Source organism: Accipiter gentilis, chromosome 33 (assembly GCF_929443795.1).
Source record: "Accipiter gentilis chromosome 33, bAccGen1.1, whole genome shotgun sequence".
Classification (NCBI taxonomy): Eukaryota; Metazoa; Chordata; class Aves; order Accipitriformes; family Accipitridae; genus Astur; species Astur gentilis.
The window spans coordinates 9,400,669-9,426,746 of record NC_064912.1 but is presented as its reverse complement, the minus strand read 5'-3'; the positions used below and the strand labels follow the sequence as shown (position 1 = coordinate 9,426,746).

The 26,078-nt window shown below is 40.5% G+C and overlaps 2 protein-coding genes across 5 annotated transcripts; both read right to left on the bottom strand.

Annotated features, from left to right (window-relative positions):
• Nucleotides 1-54: 54 nt before the first annotated feature.
• NTAN1 (N-terminal asparagine amidase) lies at nt 55-10,095 on the bottom strand. Of its 2 annotated transcripts, none has more exons than XM_049835376.1 (10): nt 10,021-10,095; nt 6,183-6,285; nt 6,030-6,095; nt 5,309-5,417; nt 4,221-4,294; nt 2,836-2,889; nt 1,959-2,012; nt 1,320-1,417; nt 689-802; nt 55-488 (listed from the first exon to the last, which is right to left on the bottom strand). In XM_049835376.1, exons 1-10 carry the CDS (start codon nt 10,045-10,047, stop codon nt 309-311), a joined length of 879 nt encoding a protein of 292 aa, XP_049691333.1. In that variant the 5' UTR covers nt 10,048-10,095; the 3' UTR covers nt 55-308. The 2 variants fall into 2 exon arrangements, with proteins under 2 accessions (XP_049691333.1, XP_049691332.1); XM_049835375.1 differs by lacking the exon at nt 10,021-10,095 and adding an exon at nt 7,435-7,602 and having other exon boundaries at nt 57-488.
• On the bottom strand, nt 8,964-24,941 carry RRN3 (RRN3 homolog, RNA polymerase I transcription factor). 3 transcript variants are annotated; one of them, XM_049835372.1, is made up of 18 exons: nt 24,929-24,941; nt 24,469-24,577; nt 23,888-23,944; nt 22,720-22,809; nt 22,503-22,632; nt 21,954-22,013; nt 20,848-20,911; nt 20,294-20,363; nt 18,478-18,576; nt 17,771-17,866; nt 17,131-17,266; nt 15,635-15,765; nt 14,337-14,467; nt 13,274-13,458; nt 12,601-12,709; nt 11,994-12,146; nt 10,894-10,981; nt 8,964-10,202 (listed from the first exon to the last, which is right to left on the bottom strand). In XM_049835372.1, exons 2-18 carry the CDS (start codon nt 24,559-24,561, stop codon nt 10,044-10,046), a joined length of 1,851 nt encoding a protein of 616 aa, XP_049691329.1. In that variant the 5' UTR covers nt 24,562-24,577; nt 24,929-24,941; the 3' UTR covers nt 8,964-10,043. The 3 variants fall into 3 exon arrangements, with proteins under 3 accessions (XP_049691329.1, XP_049691328.1, XP_049691327.1); XM_049835371.1 differs by lacking the exon at nt 24,929-24,941 and adding an exon at nt 24,832-24,881; XM_049835370.1 differs by lacking the exon at nt 24,929-24,941 and having other exon boundaries at nt 24,469-24,685.
• Between the last annotated feature and the right edge of the window lie 1,137 nt (nt 24,942-26,078).

The window sequence follows — 26,078 nt, the reverse complement described above, 5'->3', positions numbered from 1 at the left end:
TTTTCTAAAGTACACACTGACGTAATGACTTCCCTTCTCAGTCTCTCCACACTGCTACCTCTCTTTATCTGTGCCAATTAAATTACTGCATTGGAGCAAGAGAACATAAATAAAGCCCAATTCTTACTTCAGATTACCAGTGATTCCTACATAAGTAATGCAGAAAAAGCAAGTTACTTCTGTCAAAATACTTTATTTTGAAAAGCACAGAACAATGGTATTTGTGACCAGCAATATGCTTTCTGCAACACATTGCTCTTCTTGCAAGACTATACTTCCCTAAAGTAGTTGTGGTGTTTGGTTCCAGGTTAGATCTTATCAGAACAAACCTGTTCCCACAACCCTTCTTCATTTTTTTTGTAGATGCGAGGTTTCCTGTCAGGAAACAGGGAGCGAGATGGAAATGGATGTTCTTTTAAAAATGTTAATGTAGATCTAATGTGAGAAACAAAGTGGGGTGGCTCAGCCAGGGGCGATGTGGAAAGATTCTGAAAAACAAGATGGTAGCAAGAGCTGCTTGACATCCAGAATACTAAGAAGTTCTCCATTATTCTGCCTTTTAATAATATTACACACACACACACACACACCAGCAGTATACTGGGAAGAATTTTGACAGACTGTACCCCTCTCTCTACTCAGCTAGAAGGAAAAAAAAAAAAAAAAAAAAAAGCTCAGTTTCAGGTACCTGTAAAATCTGCTTATCATCTTGTTCCAACCAGAAATCCACATGTGGGAAAGGCCTCCAGAAATAAGGCCCAATATGTAGTTGTTCCATCTTTGCATCATAAATGTTAGTCAGCTGTAACAACACAGACAGCCTTAAGAGCTAGACAATGCTTACACAGATGAGAGAGACAGCAAATTCATTTAATCTGGAAGGCCTTAAGCTGCAGCTTCTGTCTTAGACATACTGCATGCCAGCTCAGCCCCACTTCATTCCTACTGCATTAAGATTAACCAATTATTCTGACAAACAAGACCTTAAACTGTAACAACACACCCAGAACTGAAAGACACTGCTGGGATTATGCCCATGACCTGAATCTCTTTACATAAGTTATCTTGCTGAAAGCTGTAGGGCTAGTCATAACAGCACGTCAAAGAGCTGTACTTCCAAGACAAGGCTTACCCGTTGCACAAGTGGTTTGATCTCCACCATTATCCTTTGCCTCTCCTCTTCCATCTTTCTCATTTGTTTTGCTACTGACAGAACACTACCAAACTAGTTTTTCCTTAAACTTTTAACATTTCATTGCCCCCAACTGGTCGCCCCTTCTGACAAAAATACCCTTTTTCTCCCTGTTATTTTTACTCACTGTTGCTCCTGTTAAAACATGGGCTGAACGCAAATCCTCATCCGGCCCTTTTTCTGGGAAGGTTGCAGGGAAGATCTCTGCTGTTTTAACATTCACAGCTGGCAGGAAGTAAGAGTTTAAATACAGAAACAATTAATTCTTACCAAACACTTGTTTAAAATGAGCATGTCCCTGACACAACTATGTTGCAGGAACTTTAGAACCCATCAGATACTATACTTGTATTTCTCAGTACCACAGACCCCTTAGCCTGTGATAGCATATTTCTACTTATTTTGCTTTGGCAGCATTTCAATATTCCAGAAGAATATTTTCAGAGATACTTCAATTAGAAAAAACACATAATGAACAATGAAAAGAAGGCTGAATTCTAACCCCAAAGGTTAGTACAGTAGCTTGATATTGACAAAATTGTAAGTACTGTTCAGTTAAATGAAAAAAAAATCTGCTTGCATTTGTACGCAGCCACTTCCATCTACCTAACTGTCGTACCAGAAGAAAACTTCTATTTCTACCTACGCCTCCAACAGCAAAACTTCTAGGACGAGCATTACCTAGTCATTAAAGCAGCCCATTTACTAATGGCATCTGAAAAGCAATCCAGTTACAAAAAAATAATTAAATTCTAATTTAACTTACCTATTCCATAAATGATTGGAAAGTGAATGTCCTTTTCTTCTCTGTCATTTAGTTCTGTAAGAAAAAAAAAAGGTCAGACTTTTAGGACTTTGCATTTTTTTCTGGGCAACATTTAGTTGTGTGTTATCCGAGAAGAACAGATCTGATGTTGCATAAAGACAGAAAAAAACCAAGGAAGCCTAAAAGAAATACGGAAAAGAAGGTACAGGTCAATAATACCACCCTTGGAGCCTGGAGTAGAACTCTTTATCTCCTAACAGTGTCGCCAACTCCAGTCAACTGTCACTCCCCTTTCTGCACAGGCACTTTACAAGAAAAAAAACCCACAATGCAAAACTACCATGATACCAAGTTTCAAAGATGTAAGTCACCAATAGCACTGAAATGCAGAGATGATAAGAAATACGACCTGAATGTGATACAAAGAGAAGGAAATTATTCCTTTATTTGACATCACACACTATGAGCTAACTGGATGAGTTTATGAATTCATTTGAACCTGCAGGGAGGCAGGTCTAACAAGCCGGCAGGTCAAAGGTCTCTTAAGTGCCTCTCTCAATTGCCTCTTAAGATATCCATAGACAGACAGCCGCTTTCCACAGGACAACGGTGGCGAAATAACCTTGTAATGATCATGAGTGGTTCTACCATCAGTTGCATTTCAGCAGCACTTGTTAAGGAGAGAATCCTCACTACACTGTCTATGTGACACCACCACACACACTACCAGCCATAAAACTAAAAATTACAAATCATTACGGAGGTCTTGTGCTGTTCTTTCTTATACAACAGATAAAAAAGCCATGTGTGGAAAGACCCCTGTGCTTTGATTTCAGTGGCTAAAGATACTTCAAAAACCAAGGAAACGTTTTCTTACCTGTTACGCAGAAAGTCACCAAATGAACATCATCTGGTTGGAGATCAAATGCTCCTACAGCAACAACGATAGCAGCAATGTATAAGACTGACTGGTGGCAAAGCAGGTGCTGTATATAGACGAGGGGGCATTATCAGTGCTGCGCACTGCAGAATAGATGGGCAGAGATACCTAACACACTGTTCCTAGATAAGGCAACAGAGCAAAGAGTGTTTTGCAGATTTGCTTCAAACTAACTTCTATAAAATTAAAGCCACAGCTACTAAACATAACAGTAATTTACAGAGAGTAGCCATTTGTAATAGCAAAAACATGCTAAAGAAGTGTTGTGCCATTTACTCCTTTTACTGATACTGGTTTAGCTCTGGCATCACATCAGCTCTGCTTTTGTTCACTATACATTTAACAGCTTATATTTAAATGTATTTTCCTAAAATGTTACAGATAGAGTGAGCAAATGCAGTCTTTCATTAGCTGTAAATTAATTCCGCTTTTCACCATCCCACACACTAGGAGAAAAACCTTTTTTTCCCCCCAAAGTTCTAATAGCAATACAGCATTATTGTTTCAAATTTTAACTTCATGCATGAAAGATGCATCAGAAGGTTAAAAAAAATAAATTAACCAAAATACTTTTGTTCTGTACAGAACTCTCATATGACATAAAACACAGATAACAGGAATCACTGGGTGCAATGGCCACGAGGGTGCATCCCGGAACCTTTGCAGATTCTGTTTCCCTTTTTGTTTATCCCCTTGGCCACCTCCCTCCAATCCTGACATCTGCCCCTGTCCCTGCCCGCTCCCCTTCCAGTGGGGCCAAGGCCTCTCCACACTCAGAAAGTGCTTAGCACAAGCCAGAGCACTTACAGGTAAGCAGGTACTTTACGTTTCCAATTTATTTGTAAAGCACTGCAATCACTTCTCTGGACTATCGATTTTATAAAGAGACATAACATCTTTCATCAGACAATTCCAAACAATAATTAAATTTTACCTCATCACATCAAGGTACGAAATGAATATTAAGTCACCCACATGTATAGATTTAGACAGTGACAACACTTGACCAAGATCAGGTAGCGTTATCGGCAGCAGGAATCAAGCCCCACTGAACTGCACCCCAATTCTACACACTAGAATATAAGCCAGGAAGAAGTTACAAGTTTAGACCCTCCATCCCACACGCTGGCCATATGCAAGCCTCAGAAGTCCAGCCCCTCTCCACACCAAAGTCTCAGGTAGAGAAAACACCCTTCAAAATGAATCCAGATTTCTTTCCATTAAATGACAGGAGGCTCAGATTACAAACAAACTTTAACCCAAATCCAGTCAGAACTATTTTTTTTTTTTTGGACATGAGAGTGGAAAAAATGTGAACTTACTAAGAAGCTGATTAGTAAGTTTTTGTGATAACTGCCTATCATCATTGAAACCTCCAACTAGGTGCACTTCCAGCCTAACAGAGATGGAATAACAGGAAACAGCAATTAAAAAGACATCCCAAACTGAATAGCTTTACAAAATAATCCCCAGCCCAAACTGCAAAGCAATCATTATAGTAGCCTCACTTGTTACAGTCACATGCACCAAGTTGGTGTGCATTACATAGCAAGTTATGGTAATTCCATTCTGAACACTTCAGGGATCATCCAGGAAAGAGCACAAATTAAGAACTTTAAGAGGCATTATATACATGCAATTCTATCTAACCCAGTGGTATCCCCAATTGTCAGCACCTCTGGTTTGGACTGAACTTAACCATCTTTCAGTTCCCAAGAAAAGGTTAATTAAACATGAAGATTTTTGCTCCCCTGACCTCCTCAGAACTATTCTGGACCATACAGCAGGGTTCTTCTCTGAGAAGCATCTATGTAAAGGCAAGTCCTGACAAATCATGAGTTTTTAGAGACTGTATCGTCTAAGTTCACTGAGATTTTGTTCTTATGAAACTACATGGGCAAAGACTTCCACATCCAGGAGGAACCTTGTTTGCTAAATTCCATTTCAGAGCATTCTTTCCCCACTGTCCTGCCCCTCCCCACTACCTTTTTTTTTTTTTTTTTTTTTAAATGTGGGACTTGTAAATTCCTCTTGGGATCTGAGAGTCCATCTGGGATTTTTCTAAGACCAACAGTCTGGAAGGAATAATATAAAACCAAAAGCAGTTCTTTGGAAAATTTCGCATATCTGAAACAAAAGTTAACTGCAAAACAGTAAACACAAAACCTCACAATGGCATTTTACAGAGACGCTATTCAGAACAGAACCATGCTTTAAACCACTGCTAAAAATACCCTCAAAATCATCATCAAGGAAATTGTTTTCACTTTATGTGTGGTTCCTGATCAAGAGGTATTTCCTGCACAATTACCTTGTCTGAACCCCTTGTCATCAGATAAAAATTCCCCACCTTACAAACTGCAGTAACCTTTGTGAAAAACAGTACACAAGAACCGAGTGCAGAGCTGACCTTCCGTATCCTGTGGTGTTAGAGAAAGACTTTACTGAACTCATGATGAGCGACACCTCAGCTTCTGTGTCTGATCCATCGCAGTGTGTCAAGCAGGTAGCTCCACTGCCTGAGGAAGATGTGAGAGGACAGTTACGTTAATAACATTGTTGGAGGCTGTTACGCTACCATAACTGAAATCATTAACAGTTTACCAAGAGCTACATCCACCACCACCTCGCTTCCTCTCAGGACAGCAGCCTCCAGCAGAAGATACGGGCTGACTGAATGCGGCAATAACCTCTTTGTGTGCCCCATTATAAAATCACCAGAACTCATGTGAAGGGTAGAAGTGCCCGCTTAACCAGGACCAGGCAACGTCTCTAATGGCAGAAATTCAGGCATGCAGCGAGGATCTTTCCACAAATTCTGCCTCTGTTATTACCAAACCCTGCAGGCCCAAACTGCTGAACACAGCCAAGGTCTGCAACTGCCGTTACCCACTGGCCATGGGAGCAGATCAAGTTTAGGATCTGCTCATTGAGCAACTGCAACATGGTACCTCTGACACTAAACATGCCAATTCTCTGAACAAGTCATTTAGTTAATACTTCCTATGAATTTTTGAGATTCAAGTTTATATAACAGTAACTGCAGATTATTTTATTAATGCAGCATAAACCAACACTAATTCATTACTTCAGGGGTACAGATTTTGTTCTGAACATCCTTTAAAAGATACCTGTGTGTCGGAGCACAACTATGTGGCAGGTAGTTGCATCATCTGATCCGAGAATGGAAACAGAACCTATTTTAAAGGAGAGAAACATTGTAAGAACTCCGCTCTGACAATCACTGCTTCAGTAGAAGAAAAAATGTTTACGTTCCTACATACCATCTTTAGGGGTAGTTACCGCAAACTCTCTCTGCTGGACATATAGAAGACCTTTGGGTTCCACAATTTGAGCAGGCTGACTTCTCAGAAGTTTTGCCTTTTCCTAAAGATAAATGATAATAGAGACTACAGTGGCTGAATTCTCAGGTGTATCCATTACTTGATAGAAACATCACCTCTGAAAAGCAAAGGGATCCAGGTCAGAGAGAAACATACATATTTTCTATTACGGGGTATTCTGAATTTTCAGAATTTTTCACTTTCCTGCCACTGATCTAGTTAACTGTTAAATCCCATCGTTCCATAGACACACAAAACCCTTCTCCCTGCTTTATAGATGATAAAATGGAGGTACAACAAAAAGCAATAGGACTTGGCAAAGATCACATTAGACAATAGCAGAACTGATCTCCTAAGTTTAACCTGGACAGAAAACTTTTGAAATGTAAAATTTTCAGTCTTCTACTGCCATGATACAGCATATTTATTTCGTACTTATCAAAATATTGCTGTTTATTAGCTTGCTTAGTGCATGGAAAACAAAGATTCCTGGGCTGTGACTACTGCAGCGCTCTGTCACAGACCTGCTGGGTAGGCAGTGAATTTCCATCCTGGGGCTCAGAAACCACTTCACAGTTTTATCAAATTTGCACTGGTTTTCCGCAAAAACTCACGTTTCCATGAAGATGCATCTTTTGATGAGAAACATCTTCCCAGCCAGCTCTGCTGAGCAGTTCCTGGCTCACCCTCCGCCCTTAGGCTTACAACGTGTATGTATCGAAAGAGAGGTTAATAACCTCCTAAAAGTTACTATCTTGACTTTTGTCACCAGCGTTTGTTATGTCGCACAGGAAAAAGGGACAGCCCGGCCGATGGACCCACCAGCCCGCGGGGGGGAGCGGCCGGCCGCACAGCTCGCCCACCAAGCGGCCGCCCTCCGCCTCACGGCATTGGCCCCCAATCCCCTCCAGGGACGTGGATTTTACTTATTTTCAGTCAACCCCTGCCTTTTCGTGGTCACAGCGCGGGGAATGCGGCGGTGCCGGGCCGCCCCTGCCCGGGCTACCTCAGCGCGGGGCCGCCCCTGCCCGCGCCCGCCTCAGCGCGGGGCCGCCCCGCTCCGCCACCCGTTTCGCCCGGCCGAGGCGGCGGGCTTTCTCCCGGTCGCCCCCGCCGCTCCTCCGCTCGGCGCCCGCCGGGCAGGGCGGGGCGGGCCCCACCGCCGGGCCCCTTCGCGCCGCCGCCTCCTCACCTCGAGGTGCGGGTAGGCGCGGATCATGTCCCCCGTGGGCCGGGCCAGGTCGATCCGCTCCCCGTTAATCAGCAGCGGCATCTCGGGGAGCGCCCGCGGCGGGAGGCGGCGGCGGCTCCGCGCTTCCTCCCGAGGGCCGCGCCGCGCCGGGCCGGGCCGGGCCGGGCGTCGCCGCGCCGCGCGGGGCGCTGGGAAACCGCGGCGGGCGGCGGCGGCACCGCCCGCGGCAGCTCCCGGGAGCCGGGGCCCGGCCCGGGCGGGGTCTGCGGGGGAAGGGGGGCCCCGCAGCGGGCGCCGCCTGAAGCGGGGTCAGAGGCGCTGCCAGAAAACATGCCCGGTCACGCTACCGCCTAACAATTTTTGACACGTTCGGGGTGCAGAAATCCCCTCCTCCTGCGAGCGAGAGCTTAGCCCCAAGTTATTGTAAGAAATCGTTTGGGAAATAACCACGATCAAGTCCCAAATTTACCAATAAACCCACACCGCCACCCCCTCCCCCAGCAACCACAAAACTAAATTTTCAGACGGTCCCAAAGACGACAGTTTTTCCTTAAAGACCAGGGATCTTTCCTCCGGTTGTCCGTGCACGAACAGTAAGAAAAACAGTCGTGGGAGCAGCAGAGTTAAATCTGCTCCGCAGGGCGAGAGGGCAGCCAGGGCACCGGGGCCTGCCCACAACCAACCAACAGAAAAAAACCCACTACCCTCGCTCTACCTTTCCCATCCAGTCTTCACAAAGGTAAACAGTTACAGCAGATACAATCTATGTTTTGAAGAAAGTATTTCCCAGGTATGGCAAAATTTCCACCTCCAAATCCAGTCCTCACAAGACTGTTAAGTATTTATAGAACAAAGTCTCTTTAGCAAAATGCCAGCACCTGCCAGCTCACCTGTCTGCAATACACTGAGTAAATCCAGATCTATCACAGAAGAGGTTACAGAAACACTGTGGAGTTCCTAACTGAATCTTTGTTTTAAGCAAGTCTCTTTAGCATACAAGTGTTAACTGTGCAGCTTCAGCACAGACAGGTCAATGTCTGCACATTCTTTTTAATGTTACACTTCACTTCACTTACATCCTTCTTTTTTTTGCTTTTAAAGAGATGCGGAAGTTCCTGGATCATGTACCTGGTATTACAACTTGGAAAGTTTTACACAGCCTCATTTTGTAACAAGTGGCTGACTATGTTGCTAAAGACGTAACAGTGAAAGAACAGAAAAAGGCACCTTTCAAAGGATGTTCTCCTTGCTGTTCATGTAAGAAGGGTTTTTCCAAGCCAGGAGAGAATACAATTATTTCAGATGGAAATTTATTGTTTATTACTCAGGACTGACAGTAAAGAGGACTAAAATTAAAAACAAAACCTGTCTCAATTTATCCAATGATGAACAGATCCACTGATGCATTTTGCAGTATCATCCCCAAAACTAATTTTTGCAGTCTGTTAGAACAAACCACCTAACTTTGAGAAGCTAGACTACACCAAGAGATCCTTAGTTACATAGAGAGGTGTGCTTTTTCAAAGGTATAAGAACTGCACTGTTTGCATCAATCTTTATTGGCTCTGAATAAAAACGTTGTCTTGAAAGCCTCCAAGTTCAGATTTTAAAGAAGAGCAATTAGAGTTTAGTCCCAAATGCATAAGATTTTCAGCTAACTGTTACACAAATAACATGTATTTTTTCCACTGTTTATATTCTTACTCAAATCTAAAAGCCAGCAATCATGAAAAGACAAGAAACCTATGCAGAGAAACTACACTGACACATGGACAAAACAAGGACAGCAGTGACACCATCACTTCGTTTCTATGAGGGAAGATTTTTTTTTGTATTTTCAGCATTCACATATAAACTTCAGATCCTGAAAATAAATACCTGTCTCAGAGTGCTTCACAAGCACCCCAAAGAAAACTATCTACAAATCATACATTTAGCTACTCCATCATTTTCAACGCTTCCAACAATTGTCACTGTTCAAAGTCTGAACTTTCATAGCTGGGTAAGTTGTGTGTCAGCTACAGATTCAAGGAGCAATAATGCTTATCATCTGAATACACTTCCCACTATCAAGTGCCTTTACCAAACACTGTTCTACATATAGGAAAAGCTTAAGAGACGTGTGCAAAAGAATCCCTGTCAGACTCGATTCATGGCTTCCCTATCATGGGATCATACCATTACTTTGAAACTAACTCAAAAACAGTCATCAGAGTACAGTTTGAATACTGATGATGGAATTCTGGTCCCCACACAAATCAGTAGGAAGACAGACCAGAATTTCACCCCTGATATATAAAACCTTGTAGAGAAACATTAGTAAACAAAGTTCTTAAGAGTCAGGAAAAACTATAAAAAAATCCTTCTAACTCATAAAAACCATTTCAATGTGAAATTTGTAAAATATCACCCTATTTATTCTCTAAGCTTTTCTAGCAACATATGACTTTATCATAACATATCTGTAGAAATCTGATGATTAAGAAACAATCATTTTTCTTACATGTAGTTACTTAAACATTTGCCAGTTTGGAAAGTTGAGCTAGAGTCTCTTTATAGAGCAAAAAATTGCACACAATTTTCAACCTTTTCACTTCTGATTCTCCACGTCATTGAGGGTATGGCATGTAACAGTCTGGAGGGGAGCCAATGCTGCTCACTGGGCTCCGGGTATTTGACTCATAAGAATTTGGAGCAATTCCAACCACACCATCGTTTTGAGGGGTTTCTCCTTTCAAAAAGTCATCATCTTCATCTTCAGAAGTACCCTGCAGAAATTTAAAAGGATCAGTGACAGCAGAAAGATTCTCCAGGTCTCTGTGAAGATTTGACAGAATTAATGAATGCTGAGACCAAAAAGGTATTTCTAAATCAAATTCTGAAATGTTGCAATAATCAAATCTGCTAATCAAAACGCTATAGGAAAGTTTATAAAGTTACCAGTTAACAAAGCTACACCACCATAAAGTATTTTTTACGTGTTATCACAGGAAGGAAGGAAAAACACCCTGTTCAAAGGACTCAAAAATCTGACATAGGATAGACATTCTGCAAGAAGGTAAACAGACTACATAGGAGCTTTAGAAGGTCATAATTCATGATTTGGGTTGTACAATTGTCATGACTAGTTGGAATAGTAAGAGAATTAGATGTACTCTCATTATGAAATATGGGAACTAAATCATATCTACAAAGTGGATTTCCCAGCATATCCATATTCTGAGAGTGTTCATAAGCGTTCACAGTGGTCCTGTGCTGCCAACCTAACTCCTCTGCAGAAAAGGGGAAAAGTGTTCTCAAAGCAAAGATGGATCAATCCCTAAAGCTTCCAAATTTCAATCACAGTTTCCCCTAAACGTTTAGTGTACTTGTATCAACTAAAAACAATTAAACCTGCCATAGAAGCAGCTGATAGAGATTTGGCAAAAGCCGAGCTGCATTTTGATCAGAAAAGATTACCTTTTTAATGGGTTTCTTCAGATTCTCAAGGTCTTCAGCACTCAGCTCTTCCCAAAACTGATAAAGAGGATCAATGGTCTTCTTTGATCTGAAAGAGGAATTAAAACACAGTACGAGTTAATGTATTTAGTGAAAATCATATGTATTTAATTTTAATAATACAATAAAAAATGCTTGGCATTTTGATAGCCCTCTGTAGGGTTTTATAAACTATTCAATTAATCCCTATATAATCCCCAATTAATCCCATGAAGATACAACTCCATTTTGCTCCAATTTGTATAAATTACAATTGCTTGCTTGAGGAGTTGTGACAGTCAGGTCTCCTAACTCCTAGCTGGGTACTTCTAATAGCTACACTATGCTCGCAAATAAGCATAATTTCTTCCAAATTACTGAAGATTATTTTTAGTAATTTTATTGGCGTTATCTATTAATACAGTACATATTTACACAATATATCTAATTTTATGTAATTTAATATTAATGTAATTGTTAATATTAATAATTTCTACTTCTAAGAAATGTCTCCCTTCTGCAGAGACAGATTTTTTTTTATTGAGACAAAAAAAAAAAAAAGCCAGAATGTTGTTGCCCTCTAACATTACAAAGTTATTAAAGCACCATAGCACTAGACATTTTGAAAAGCTGCAAATAATACACTATTCATTAAAAACCCAAGATATTTTAAGTAAAGTGAAGTCTCCAATCAAGAAGCAATACACTCAAGATGCAAAAAAACTCAAACCAAACCAACAAAAAAATGACATAACACCACCACAGCTCCAACAAAATGTGTATTAGGCTAACATTATGATATTTTAAAGACTGCTTAAAACCAGGAAAACCAAAAGAAAAGTCACCAAACATACTAACTAGACCTTCCAGGAAACTGGGTCCTGTTCCTTCTTCATCACTATATGTCACAGTGGAGGTAAATTTCAATTCAAACCTTTGACAATCTCTGGTTAAAATATGCAACATGAAAGGTACTAAAGATCAGGGAAGACAGTGAACTGTAGAAAGACTGACAGTTTCTTACAGTTTTAGTTCATTATTTTCTACAAGGCAGAAACAGGTTGTTTATTTTTAAACTATACCTTTTGAGCATGTATGGATCAAAGGGGAAGAAACTGTCAAGCGGGTTAGTGCATGTCTGCACAAGGTCACCCCCAGTGCCACTCCGAACAACTGGTATAAACTGCCTATTGTTCCTTTCAATAATTGTGTAGCAGAACACCAACTGGTATTTCCTTTAAAAAGGAAAATAATAATATATTAATAAAGAAAAGATAAGCATTTCTAGCACACTGAAAGCAAAAATTTCAGATGGTATTAAAATACAAAGTTATTTTTTAACAAACATCACTTCTATCTTCCATTTTCCAACTGATATTAGGAGTTTTCAAGATAGTCACAAGGTAAGGAGTATATTCTCTTCTACACTCCTATGAACTTCACTCCAAGTAGAATCATATTGGCTCCAACACAAAGCAATCAGTTTCATAGTACTGTAAGATTTCACTGAAACTGAACGAGAAACAAACTCAACCCACCTAGAATATGGGCAGCGTTATATGAGTTGTCTTAGATAATACTCAGTATTGTGCCTAAGAAAACCCACGTTCTAAGTACTGTGCTGTTTTTAGATACACACACAAATATCTGTATAAAGTTGAAACCTGAAATAAATAAATGAGTAGTTACCTGGTAATGGCAGCAAACAAGTTCACAACAGAGGGTATACAAATCTTCAGGGGGTTTAGCTGACACATGACAATGCGCTCAAAATTTAAACTCTGCAGATATGACAGACCTTGAAAATAAGAACAATTGACAAATAGAGGTTATGTATCATATATGCTGAACTTTATTTCTAAGAATTTCCAGTCTGACCAGTCTGCACTCTGCACAAAACCAGAGAAGCACATCCTAGGCCACTCTCTTACAGTAGAGATCTAGCCCACAGCTTGTTCAGCAGAAAAGCTACTCTAAATAACAGTAACCTGTCACAGCCAAGGGATCCTTCTAACATAGACACTATGTTTACATACCCGTTACAGGGACTGACAGAGGTACAGAGTAATCAAGACAGATTATTAATTGAAGCCCACACTATTTTTATATAGCTGGAATTCAAACATGCTCAGCAAGTGCGGCCAGGTATCAGTGTTGAGGAGTTATCAGCATTGTTTTCAATAGTGGGGGAAAAAAAAGATTATTTAGGGTGGTAGCCCAAGAGGTGTACAGGCCATCTCATTTTATGTAGAGGACAACATAAACTTGCCATCAGATACTTGACTGAACTGACCATTACAAAACACATCCACAGTAAAACTTGCAAATGAATTCGAATACCGTTCAAACCTAATATACTCACCTTTCCTTAAGCTTCCATCCAGAAGTTGCTTATGACGGAAAATAAGTGTATAGAACACCGCCTGACATGTAGAATAAAATGGCCCATGGAGAGCTACATCACAGTAAGCGTTAGCCCCTGTATCTTGATTATCAATGTATTTATGCATCCAGTTCACCAGAAGATCCAGGCATGCTTTTACTGTACTATAATGGGGGGGGGGGGGGGGGGGAAAGGTGTGAAAATAGCACCCGAAATGGTGTAGAAAAGATGTTAAACAAGTATTCAAGGATCTCAGCGGTTATAAAAACATCAGTAAGAAAATCTCATTGTAAAAAAGGAGATTTTGTTATGAGCTTTCTCCTTTACCTCAGCATAAAATGAATCAATGTATCAGCACTGAAAACCTCCATCAGTGAAAGCACAAGATGCCAGAAGAGATGAATCCATGAACGCATGTTGCATGTGAAAGGTGCAGTAAACAATTAGAATCCTGAGCTACAGGTAGTACAGAGAGAGGATGTCTCCCACGTCCAACAAGTAATTCCGATATCAAATTAAGTTCAACATTAAAGTCACTGAGCCCACCCTGAACAGCATAAAAATACAGAATGTTTATATGTACAAAAGATGACATTTCCACCCATCTGCTGAAGTATTTTAATCCATCCGTATCAGAATACTAGAACATGCGACTTCCTGTCTCAGAGTCTACATAAAATGCCTAACATAGAGCATTAAAAATACCTGCTTCTGAACAACAGATATACCAGGCATCCATGACCACCTGAAGTCAACATAACCTACCTATGCTCAGCATTTCTTGGAAAGTGAAGCCTTAAACAGCAAGTCATGAATCCCAGCAATCACTAGAGTCTGTATCCCATAAATGCAAAACTTTCCTGGAATCTTCAAGACAATACTGAAACAGTATTGCAGAAAGGACAAACAAGACTGTTGATTTAGGCTTACTAACAAAGCAGTGGGAATAGAAGACCAACACTGTGTGTCATTCTCTAAATTCTGTACTTAACCTCAGCAATCATAAATTGTTTGATTCTGCTCATATATCAAAACAACTTACACAACTGGAATGAATTTAGCTCTTGCCAAGAAGCTGCCAATATAACTCCCAGCAGTCTGCCTGATCACTGAAGGATTGTTTGGATCATGCAGTTTTTTCCAAAGATGGTCTAAAAATGCCTCGGCCAACCCCTGGAAACAAGATATATAGAAATCATGAGTTGTTATGCTGATGATACTGTTTAAGTAATAGATTCCTAATACTCAAGTCCCATAATTTCCATAACTGAACCATTTAAAAAAAAAAATCTACCTATAACTGCCATAAATAACTATTCCTATGCATGATGGAAAAGCACTCTTTTCTGTATCTTTTTCTATATACTTTGTTGTAAAAACTAACTGGAACCAGAAGTCTAGGAAAAAGTCAGGAATAGATACATGAGAAGTGTTTAAAAACAAGAGTGGTAAGAAGGTAAACGTGAAGTGACTGTTCACTGTCTCTTGTAGCAAAAGTAGTCAGGGACATCCAATGAAAACAGCAGGAAGACAAATTTAGAGAAAAAAGTGATTCCTCACTTTAAATGGTTACATCGTGGAACTTTTTGCCACAGTTCATGACACCAAAAATTCACATCAGTACAAAAAGCATAATATCATGAGATTCTTTCTCTGTGAATTCATCCATCATGGGCTGTTACCATGAAAGAATATCACTTTCGCTCAGGAAGTTACCGGACTGCTGCTGGAGGCTCAGAGGGTATTCTAGCAAAGCATCATAACATGCTTGCCCCATTCTGATACTCCTTCCAACACATTCACTATTTACCACTGTCAGAGAAAGGGCATTAGCTTAACTGAATCTTTAGCTACTCTTACACAAAAAGTATGCATGTTCGTATTTTTATATGGTAAGAGGCAGAACAATAGTTTGTTGAGAGATGGGAAAATGGGGGCATGGAACAAAGAGTGGACACAATTTTCAAATTGAAAAGCTAACACGGACAGTATCTTTAAGATAGTTTTGGGATGCTGAAGAAACTTGCTGGAGCACTGTGTCTCGGGTTCAAGAGTACAACTGATTTGTGTAAAAGAGGTCTGTTAACCATGTTCCTTCACAGTAGCTTACATCCCATTTGTTTGTAGTTTATGAACAACATGGGAAGAGCAACCACATAAAGAAAAACTTGAAGAAAGGAATAACAGAGACGGAAAAGAAAGCGAAGATACTACTGAACCCTGACATACTATCTTCAGTCTAGAATTACAGCAAAAACCAACTATTTTTTGCTAAAAAAGACAAAACAAGGATGCAGAACTGACAGAAGATACTGCATTTTAAAAACAGCTTCTACTCACCAATTTAAAGCTACAGATGTAAAACATAAAATACTGTATGTGACATGAAGCATGGGTTGGTAAAATGAGCTTGTCAAAAACAGAAACCAGATCCCGATACAAATCCTTTGTGTTGTTGATATCAAGCTTGCCTACACAACAGAAAAAGAAAACAGAACAAAATGAGCCATTACAGGTTGTGGGTTTTTTTCCTACCCTCATGCTGCTAGGTGGCATTTATCTCTCTCTAAACCAGTAAGAAACATGTGAAGAAACACTGTCAAGCTGACTTCTAGGCTTATCCAACATCTAAAAAATGTTTATAGTAAGACCTTCCAGGACTTCAGTTCGACTGCTTTTTACAGTGGTGTATATGGAGTGTCTGTGTTTGTGTGTACACATGTATAAAACTGGTAGACATGCAATAGACTTTGCAATATGTGTTAATTCAGAAAAGCCAGAAGAAAACACTAATACTTTACCTGACTTATGTGAAGAAAGTACAGCAAATGGGTTTCTAAATATTCTGTTATGATATTGTCCTGGTTTCGGCTGGGATAGAGTTAATTTTCTTTCTAGTAGCTGGTATGGTATTATGTTTTGGATTCAGTATGCAAAGAATGTTGATAACACACTGATGTTTTCAGTTGTTGCTAAGTAGTGTTTAGACCAAGTCAAGGATTTTTCAGCTTCTCATGCCCAGCCAGCAAAAAGGCTGGAGGGGCACAAGGTGTTGGGAGGGGACACAGCCAGGACAGCTGACCCAAACTGGCCAAAGGGGTGTTCCATACCATGTGACGTCATGCCCAGTACTGCCCAGTATATAAACTAGGGGGGAGCTGGCCTGGGGGGATCACGGCTCAGGAACTAACTGGGCGTCAGTCAGCTGATGGTGAGCAATTGCATTGTGCATCACTTGTTTTATATATTCCAATCCTTTTATTATTATTATTATTATTGTAAATTTATTACACAAATCTAAGAAATTCAAACCCTTAATAAATGCCAGTGCAAGACATTTCTTTCATTTTTTTCCTATAACACAAAGACTTGCTGTAGCAATTCCAATTAAATGACGTGGCTGCTTGTTTTAATCTACTTCCAGTCCTCGTGATGTTGAAAGGATCCATCATTTTTATACTCAAAGCAATACAGTAGAGCAAATGATGAAAGACTGTGGTTAGTTAGAAAGTATTTCTAATCCCCTACGTTTTGTAGCACAATGAGAAAACAAAACTATCTACTCTTATACCCTGTAATGCCACAGTTTGGATAGTGTCATATTTATGTAATCAGAACGTCTCCAACTGAAGACTAAAGTCATAAACGTACCTTTGCATCCTCTGCCAATAACACTGGGCAGAGGCAGGCATGTGGACTACAGCCTGCTAGTGGCAGAATTCTGCTGCTAAAGGGTGAAGACTCTATCTTGCAGCAGCAGAAAGCAAGAACTCCTCTTATTTTTTTCTTTCTTGTTAGCAAAGCAACAAATTTGGTTATAGTTCAAGTGTTCTTACCATCCACGTGGCAAACATCTTTAATATAGGAAAACAGGATAGTCATCAAAATATCAAGGCGCTCAGCAAGTGGATGAGCCATTCTATCACTACTGGAAGAGACAACTTTGTTTCCTTTTCTTTCTTCATCTTCTTCCTGGTAGATAAAATGGCAGTCATGCAGCATCTATATATACACACAACATCATAAAGACAGCACACAACATCATAAGGACAGCACACAACATCATAAGGACAGCACTTACAGGAAAAGTGAAACTAAATTTCTCTTTCAGTGATCTACTAAGGTTTTGTCTTTTTTTTTTTCTAAAAAAGCAGAATCTAATTACAGCTTAGTGTAAGCAAATTTTTGTAAACTAAGCCAACTACCATGAATTCTTTAATTAGCTTTATGTATAGCTGCCTGTGTTTTTACATAACGAAATTGATTCACAGTATGCACACTGGGTATTTACACGAATAAAGTCAACACCTGGAGAACACATTAATCACTTGGCAGCTGTTCAGGTTTCAAGAGCTGTATGCAGTGCAGTAATGACAAAGCAATAATGTATTCCCACACTGTCTTTGTTCATAGCCACCTCAAAAGTGAAAATTTTACTACAAAAAAAACCCCTCTTAGTAGAACAAGTTAGCCAACCATGTCAAAAAGTCCCTCCTCTGTAGATTTTTCCTCACTATCAGAGTTATTAGCAGTTTCTTCAGCGTCTTCAATATCTTGCTGTGGAGTACTAACCTACAGTTGCAAACAAGAAATCAAACTTTATAAGACCATGATAATAAGATGAAAACTTTTTTATTATTTATGTAAGAAATTGCAACACAAGTAATTCTAGACTAGTTTCGTCCTTGACTAAATAAACATTTTAAAAGGGAATTACATGTATGTAATACACAAACACACACTCCACACATGCCTGAAACTTTACCTCCAGAATACAAGCTTTCCCCAGACTGTTACAAGCTGAGGTTCTCCAAAATAAAAAGCCTTAATCATTTACAATGCTACTCCTCCTCTCTTTTTTAAGATTGCAACTCCTTTTCTTTCAAAATGATGACAAAACAGATCAACCACACACAGAGAAGCGTATTCTCTGCACCATGAAACATTTTGATTCTGGCATGGAGATTCCATCCAGGGTTTAACAGTACACAATACAGGTACCCTCAAGGTGTGGAAACATCTTAAGACTAGGAATAGAGTATAGATTTGGTTGGTTTTACACTTATGATCATGAATACTACTGCAACATATTTTTTGTTGAGCTTAACACTGAAGCATATTTAATTTCCTACTCTATATTTTAACACGAAGCTTCCTTAAAAGATGATACAGAACAAACTTACATCCAACTTTAACAGCTTTTCAATAATAAGCTCCAGAATTTGAAGCCTCAGAGTTGGAAGGTACACCGTAACTCGTAGCAGGTTATGAACATAACATTCCTATAACACAAAATTAATTGATATCTATAATAATGTTAACAGAAAGTCTAATTTCTGTCAAGGACTTTTAGAAAACAAGTTTCTTAATTTTTTATCTAAAGAGCCAGAAATATGTTTAAACAGGCTGTATTCAATCTAGAATAAGTTAATTTATAAGCCAAACATCCACTTTCAATTGTTAAGCTGTGTTACCATTAACTTCTTAATCCGCTATTTCCATACAAATTTTTCCAACTATCTCTAGACAGAATGAGTATAAATATTCTGTAAGAAAAGTTATTTGTTTCCATAGGGGTTTATGTCTAAACTTTCTCTAGGAAAATTAAAACAACAAGCATATTCCTCACTACATCTAGAACCAGCTCTAACAGAACTGTTTCAAGTGAGACTGAATACAACTTTATTTCAGGTTATTATAATATACCAAGAACAATTTTAAATTCCACAGGTAAGTCTCCTCAGAGTTGTTCTGATTTCAGCTCAAACAGGTTAACAGGCAAGTTCTGCGTGTGTGCCCACCCATGTGTACACACACACACACACATGTACAAAAGACAATGTTGCGACTTTCATATAGCAAAACTGTTAAGTCAATACATAAAATTAGGTAAAGTGCCACATTTAACTACACCATAGCCTCTTTGTGAATATGCATTATAACACAACCTTTAATTACATGAGCACATACAATTTTTCCACAGGCTATCCGGCTCGCTCAGTACATGAAATGGATAGAGCTAGCTTAATAAGAATGTATAAATTGGAAAAATTTAACAACAATGCATGGACCATATTTTTATTACACTTCATTCAAACCTTGCCCTGAAAACACAGTTACGAATTTCTTCACGACTCACTCCTCACTGATCCGCTAAATACATAAATAAATACTCTTTTTCTAACACCATGTAAGAGCTATTATGCCCCTCATTTTACAGATAGGGAACTAATGCCCAAAGTTATTTGGATTAAAAAAAAAAAAAAAATATCAAAAAACTAGCAAGGTATACAAAGAACTTCGGGGGCTTTTCAGTACTTGATGAGTTCGAAACACAGCTCCAACTGAAGTTGGCTGGTGGAGCAGGGCTCTGCCTTTCTGTAAAACAAAGTGCCACCATATCAAGTTGGAACAAGTAAATATAAAGATCACACAAAAACTGTAACCTGTCAAAAGTTTCCAGCTTGTCTTCCACCGCACACAAGCACTATACCAGAGATGTAATAAAACAACTTAATACCCTACACTACTGGCAACATGGATTTCTGTAACGTCCATTGCCTTCTGTCTGCCTATCAAATCCCCTGTTCTTCTGATAAACACTTTCCAGTTTTGACAACAAATGAGACAGGTATCCTACCGTCTCCTTACTATACAACCCTGAGATTCATCGTCAAAGAGGTCCATCTTGTGCATTGATTAAGAAAGCAATCCTGTGGAAAAGATATGCAGTTATGTCATTAAAGACTAGCATAATGCTTATGCACAAGGAACTTAAGTATGCTTAATACTTAAGGTATTAAGTATACTTAATACCTTATACTAAACAGACACACCCATATATATATATATATATATATATTAAAAAATAAAAAATCTTAAAACAATACACTCAAAAATCTGCATTCAATGCCACCAAATCAGCTGTCATATTATAGAGTATATTTTATACATTAAAAAACAAGTGAACAAATAAACAAAAATATTCACAGCTCTTACCAGAGTTCTTTCTGATTTATTAATGAAAGGAAAGTTTTCAACAAGTATTGGCATGAGAAATTGTGGTGTCCTATAATTTAACAAAAAAAAAAACCAACAAAACTAAACCCAAAAGTTATAAGTTATTACCATGAAAGCAAATATTGAAGCTCTAGCACACTGAAGACAGACTGGAACAAGCTTATTTCACAGTAACTTTATTTTAAGGTAAATTAATTGTATAAAATATGTTTTTTGCAAGCATCATCGAACAGATAATAAGCAGCAAACTTTCACTGTGGACTTGTTAGAAGCCACTTCAAATACATTGCTATAAACACGACTTTCCCCATTTCCTATTTCCATTAACAGGATTTTCAGCTGCTGATGTCTAATGGAAATTTCATAATGATTGGATACAGCATTCCACCAGTTAGCGAATATTAGGAAAAATCATGCAATGAAACTAAGTATTATACTTCCAATTAAAGTGAAAAAAAAAAATAAAATCAAGAGTTCACAAGCTTTAAATCTGCAAGGAAAGAGCATACAAAACCACAGGATTATATACTTACGAAGGAACATATCTTGCAACAGTTTGCAATGCTCTATGGCATGTATTAAAGTTTTCAGAAAGGTCTAGAGAAAGAAAAAAATACTTTTATGCATTTGGTTACAGAAAACTAAATCAGGACCCAGCAAAACTAGTTCATATCAACTAAACATTTTAAAGGTTTCCAAGGAAATTACATTTGCCATTTTTAATTTTTTTTTTTGGGGGGGGGGGGGGGGGGGGGGAGGTGGGCAGCGATGTTGTTTTTGTTTTGCTGGGGTTTTTTTTAAGGTGAACTGCCAAAATGAGTGTGAAAAATAATTGCAAATAAAATTCATGGTATCACAATTAATGTAACTCTGAACATGCTGCCAGCCCCAAGGCCAGATGTTGTTGTACGCTCTCAGACTGAACGCTAAACTTGGAAATCCAAAATTTAACCCACAATACAGAAATATTTAGAAGATATGTTAAATCCAGGCCTGTAACTAGATAAAAAACTATTGAAAGATTATGCCTCGTTTTCACAAGAGTCAAACAAACACCTAATTAGGCTTTTTTTATCCAAACAGTGTCACAAGTGAACAGCAGAAGAGTAGTGGGGTCATCACAAGCAGAACTGACATTTATTCCAGCATTCAAGATAAGAAAACATGAAATTCTTGAAAGACATTTAGCTATCTGTTTGCCTTATCAATAAACACGCTAATTATGCATAATTTCTGTTATAAATTTGAGCTTACCACAGGCAGACAACAAAAAAAGACTCAAGAATCCCCCAAACTACCTAGTTTTATTGAAGTAAATAAAATAAAAATAAACAACTCCTAACTTTTCTTTGGCTTTGAAACAAACAATCTAGGACTAGGAATGTTCTCCTCTGCATTCAGTCTTATTCTTACAGATACTGCACCAACAGGAACATTTTGAAAGTAACAAGGAGTGGGTCACCACACCATAGATTTGAGTACAAGAAAGTCTTTTGTCTTGAGAATTTAAGGATGTTTCTTAATGTTTTACATTAACTGAGCTAAATTAATTTTATAAAAAAGGAGCAACATGCACTGTATACTTCTTTAGTAAAGGTATTACAGCAGCACATATAAGCCATGCTTCCTTTATACTCACTTTCATCATCATCATCAGAATCTGAAATATCCACATCATCTTCTCTGATAGTTATTCGAGCTAGCAAAAAGTGAGATTATTATATCAAAATTGTACAAATCTTACAGGTAACAGTTTCAGTGCCAAATCAAACACACTAAACAGCCTTCATCAGGACTAAAGCATCAAAATTATCCACAAGACTTTCTAAAATAAGCAGAAGCTCATCAAAAAGACTGTTTCATTCACACAACCAGGGGTTCTTGAGAACATCTCATATGATCCTCACTGCAGCTTTTGTTTTTTAGTAATAACAACATTAAACAGTTCACCTCTTTCCAAGACATCTTCCTAAATGGGGTCTGGATTAGCCACCAGAATATGTCTTCTAAAATCTAGGTACAGAAAACTATCTGTATCACAGTTCAGCTATTCAAGTTAAGAAGTAATCAACAGGGAAAAAACACCAACCCAATAATTAATCATGTCATGCATTGTATTTATACAGAATTTATCTAGGAGAGACATTCTGATAAGCAAACAAAAAAGATTAAGAGAAAAGTGACTTACGGGGGACAAAATGTGATACAATCATCCGGAGGCATGGCCTAAGATGGACCGTTTGTGCTGACACCAGATTGCCAAGAAAACCCAGATATTCTTCCACTACCTCTCGGCTTCTTCTCAACCATGGCAGCTTCTGAAAGTGAGCAAAGACCAAGATGTCAAAGAAAGATGTTTTGAGTACTAAACTCTTAATCTTCCCAAGTAACAAACAGATATTTACCAGCAAAATGTTGACCAGTTGTTCAAGCTCTTTGGTCAAATAAGCAACAGAAGCTCGAAATTCATGCAGCCAATTAATGATCTGGGCATCCTTAAAATAAGAAATAAAAATAGGTAACACTGTTTATTGGAATAGTTATCCATTACTAGAAAATAACAAAATCCTTAAAGGTCAAAGATTAAGATTGTAAATAGAAATTATTTTCATATTAAAATGCAAGGAATTTCTTTAAGTTTGTGTCCTCTTGAATGCAAGAATAAATACATACCAACCCCTACACCAACAGCCTGTCTGGAAGGCTTAAGTTACAGACTGAGCAAGGCACGCAAACCTCACTTACACATAACATATTTAAAAGAAATGCCATTCAATATTTATTTTCTTTTCTTCTTGCTCTAGTTTAAGCAGAAGGGACATTCAAGTCTTGAAATAAGAAAGATACTGAAACAGCAGCAAATCTACACAGAAAATTTTACACTGATTTTGCCTGTATACTCCAAAAGGCCTGCTAAAACCAATTTTACAAAAATGTCCTCTTTAAAGAGAAAAGGAACTCCATACAGCATTATGCTTCCTGCAGCATCCTTCTCACAGTTTTGTGGTTTAATTAAAAGGAGAAAGGAAAAAAAAAAATCACAACAAACCACAGACAACAAATGTAGCTGGTTCTTGCAGCTATACAGAAGAGCTATGAAACAATACTTCTGCGTGTTAATTACTAAATGCATATGTACCTTACTACCTAATTAAACAAGTTTTTAGTGAGAACAGGAGAAGGTAAAAATTCATGCAACTTAAAGGCTGTGGAAGTCAGAAACCATCGTTTGATCTTCAGAAGTATCTGTAAAAACAAGCATCAGTGACCTAGAAAGATGGTATCTGGAACAAAGAAAGACTCTGTCACAACGCAAAAAGTTTCTCACTCTAGAGCAATGAGTCAGTAAGCACGAGACATGGTTTATCAAGATCCTGCACATAAGAGATACATGTGTATAAACAGACAATTGCCTTCATTCATTCTGATAGTTTCCACAAAGCAAAAAGCTGTTAAATGTGGCTAAATGTTTCAAGGAAAAGATTTGGGTAAGCACCAGAATGACTTGTCTGATGATTACACTCATACAGCTGAGCTTTAAATTATCAGACACCTTACTACCAAAACTCTTACCTTTATGTCTGGATCTGACAGCTGATGCTTTAACAACTCAAAATCCGTGGTCTCGCCCTAGCAGGGGAAAGAAAAATAAGTGAGTAACCCTCATATTCTTTCCAGCAAAAAATACGAATTTCATCAACGCATCTGAACAACCCAATATTGCCGAACAGTAACGTTAAGCACGCAAGTAAGCGAGAGAGCTCAAGGAAGGCTGAAGCAGCAGTAACAGAGCACCGTCCCTGAAAGACAGCTGAAGCCGCTGGGCCATTCTCAGCTCCTCTCCCTGCAGACGCAGTTGCGATCGCTTTGCACCCTTTGGCGTAAGCCAGGCTTCACATCCATCCAGGACGTCACTCGGGCTGACTCACAGGGGAACCCTCTCCACTCGCACAGCAACACCGCCTGGCACGAGCCTACAGCACTCGGCCGCCTTCGCCTTCTTCTCCTAAGCCTTCGGCCACGGCCCCGTGCAAGCCGAAACGAGCCTTCGCACCGAATTACACCCCCGGAACTAGTGCACCGGCAACGCACGCAGCCCCCCTCCCCCGCCCCGAGGAGAGCCGCGACGGCCGGCGGAGCAGAGCCGCAGTCACCTTGTCGTACTTCAGCAAGATATCCGTCAGAGTCCCCCCGAACCGCACCGTCTTCCTGGGCGGGGAGCTGATGAACTCGTCCCCTCCCAGCATGGCCACGGCCCCGCGCCTGAGGGAAGGCGAAGCCGCGTGAGCACCCGGGGGTCGGGTCGCGTCGCGTCGGGTCGGGTCGGATCTCGCCCGGCCCAGCCCCCCTCAGGAGCCCGGCCCCCCTCAGGAGCCCGGCCCCACCGGCCGACGCGCCCCTCTCCTCAGTGGACGGGCAGCAGTCGCGTCCCCGTCCCCAGCTCCGGGACTGGGGCGCCGCGCCCCGCCCGCCCCCGGCCCCGTGCCCCCTCCCCCCCGGCGCTGCCCCGCCCTTGCCTTGCGGTGGCGGCAGCGCGCGCCCCGCTAGCGGGGCAGGCGCCGCCGCGCGCCGCGCCCCTCGCGCGCTGCCTGCCCGCGCCGCCACATGCCGCACCCGGGCGGAAAGAGCGCTCGCCCCGCCGGAAACGGCGAGCGCTCCTCCCCTCGCACCATAGAGAGGGGCGGCTGGAAGGGCCGCAGCTGCTCTGTCCCTGCCGTCGGTGGTGCGGGCGGACCGAGGGAGGGGCGAGCAGCGACGCGGAACGGGCGCTTGCCTCCCCGGTACGCGGCGGGGCTGAAGCCGGGCGGGAGCGGCGGAAAGCTCTTCCGGCGCCACCGCTTGGGTCTTAACGCTGACACCTGGGGGTAACGATGGCGCTTGGCCGGTACCGGCACGGACAGCCCGCGCTTACAGGCGGCGGAGTCTCGACGGGCAGCGTCGGTAAGCGCGTAAACCGGCGTCAGCGTTGGAGCTCGACACGGCCTGGGGAAGCAGGAATGCCCGACTTCACTACCACGACACGACGGAGGGGCCAGACTTTGAGTTCATTTACAGGCAAGCCCCCTCGAGGCGGCAGGTGGCGGCGCGGGCAGTTACCGCCTGAGCGGGCCGTGCCCGCGCGAGGCCCCTCACCACAGCCGGGTCGCGACACCGAGGCCGACGGCCGACCGTTGGAGGCGGGATTTTCAAACTGAAAACGCCAGGACGGCAACTTGGGGGGGGGGGGGAAATCCAGACAACTTACTGGCGGTTAAAGAGGGCCGAGTATCCGCCCTAAACCAGAATTCCAACCGGGCATCGGCTGGAGCAGAGGCGCCGGGTGTTAGAGCAAGATTTCTGGGTGTCGTCATCCTCTCTGTGTGGGCTAGGTCTATATTAAAGCACAACACTGGGAGCTATAGCATTCTTTAAGTGCTCTAAATAAAAATGTGTTACGGACTCTTCGGTCTCTGAACTAGTAACTGCTTTTCCTCTCAAAACACTATGTATACACACACACACAAATAACTACTGTTGAGGAAATCATTAATGGCATTTATTTCAAAGGCCACGGTTTGGGGTTTTTTGTTTGTTTTTTTTTTAAATACACATCAACTGACTGTATTAAAGGATGTAGCAGCTTGGAGATGACATAATTCAAAAGGAATTAAACATTAGATAAGTAAAAGCCTTCAGTAACTTACACAACCTGGATGGAAGCATGCATTTTCTGTGTAGTTCTTCAGTAATGTTCAATCTGCTCAAAATGTGTTTTGGTTTTTTT

Excerpts from the sequence above, each read along its gene's own strand:
- RRN3 (XM_049835372.1), bottom strand. The coding sequence starts at position 24,561 with ATGCTGGGAGGGGACGAGTTCATCAGCTCCCCGCCCAGGAAGACGGTG. Across the intron at positions 22,014-22,502 it reads TGTATCACATTTTGTCCCCC|CTCGAATAACTATCAGAGAA; the intron begins GTAAGTCACTTT and ends ACTTTTTGCTAG. Across the intron at positions 10,203-10,893 it reads TGAAGAAACCCATTAAAAAG|GGTACTTCTGAAGATGAAGA; the intron begins GTAATCTTTTCT and ends AAATTTCTGCAG.
- NTAN1 (XM_049835375.1), bottom strand. The coding sequence starts at position 7,515 with ATGCCGCTGCTGATTAACGGGGAGCGGATCGACCTGGCCCGGCCCACG. Across the intron at positions 2,890-4,220 it reads ACTTACTAATCAGCTTCTTA|GAGCATTTGATCTCCAACCA; the intron begins GTAAGTTCACAT and ends TTGTTGCTGTAG. Across the intron at positions 2,013-2,835 it reads GGTGACTTTCTGCGTAACAG|AACTAAATGACAGAGAAGAA; the intron begins GTAAGAAAACGT and ends TTTTTCTTACAG.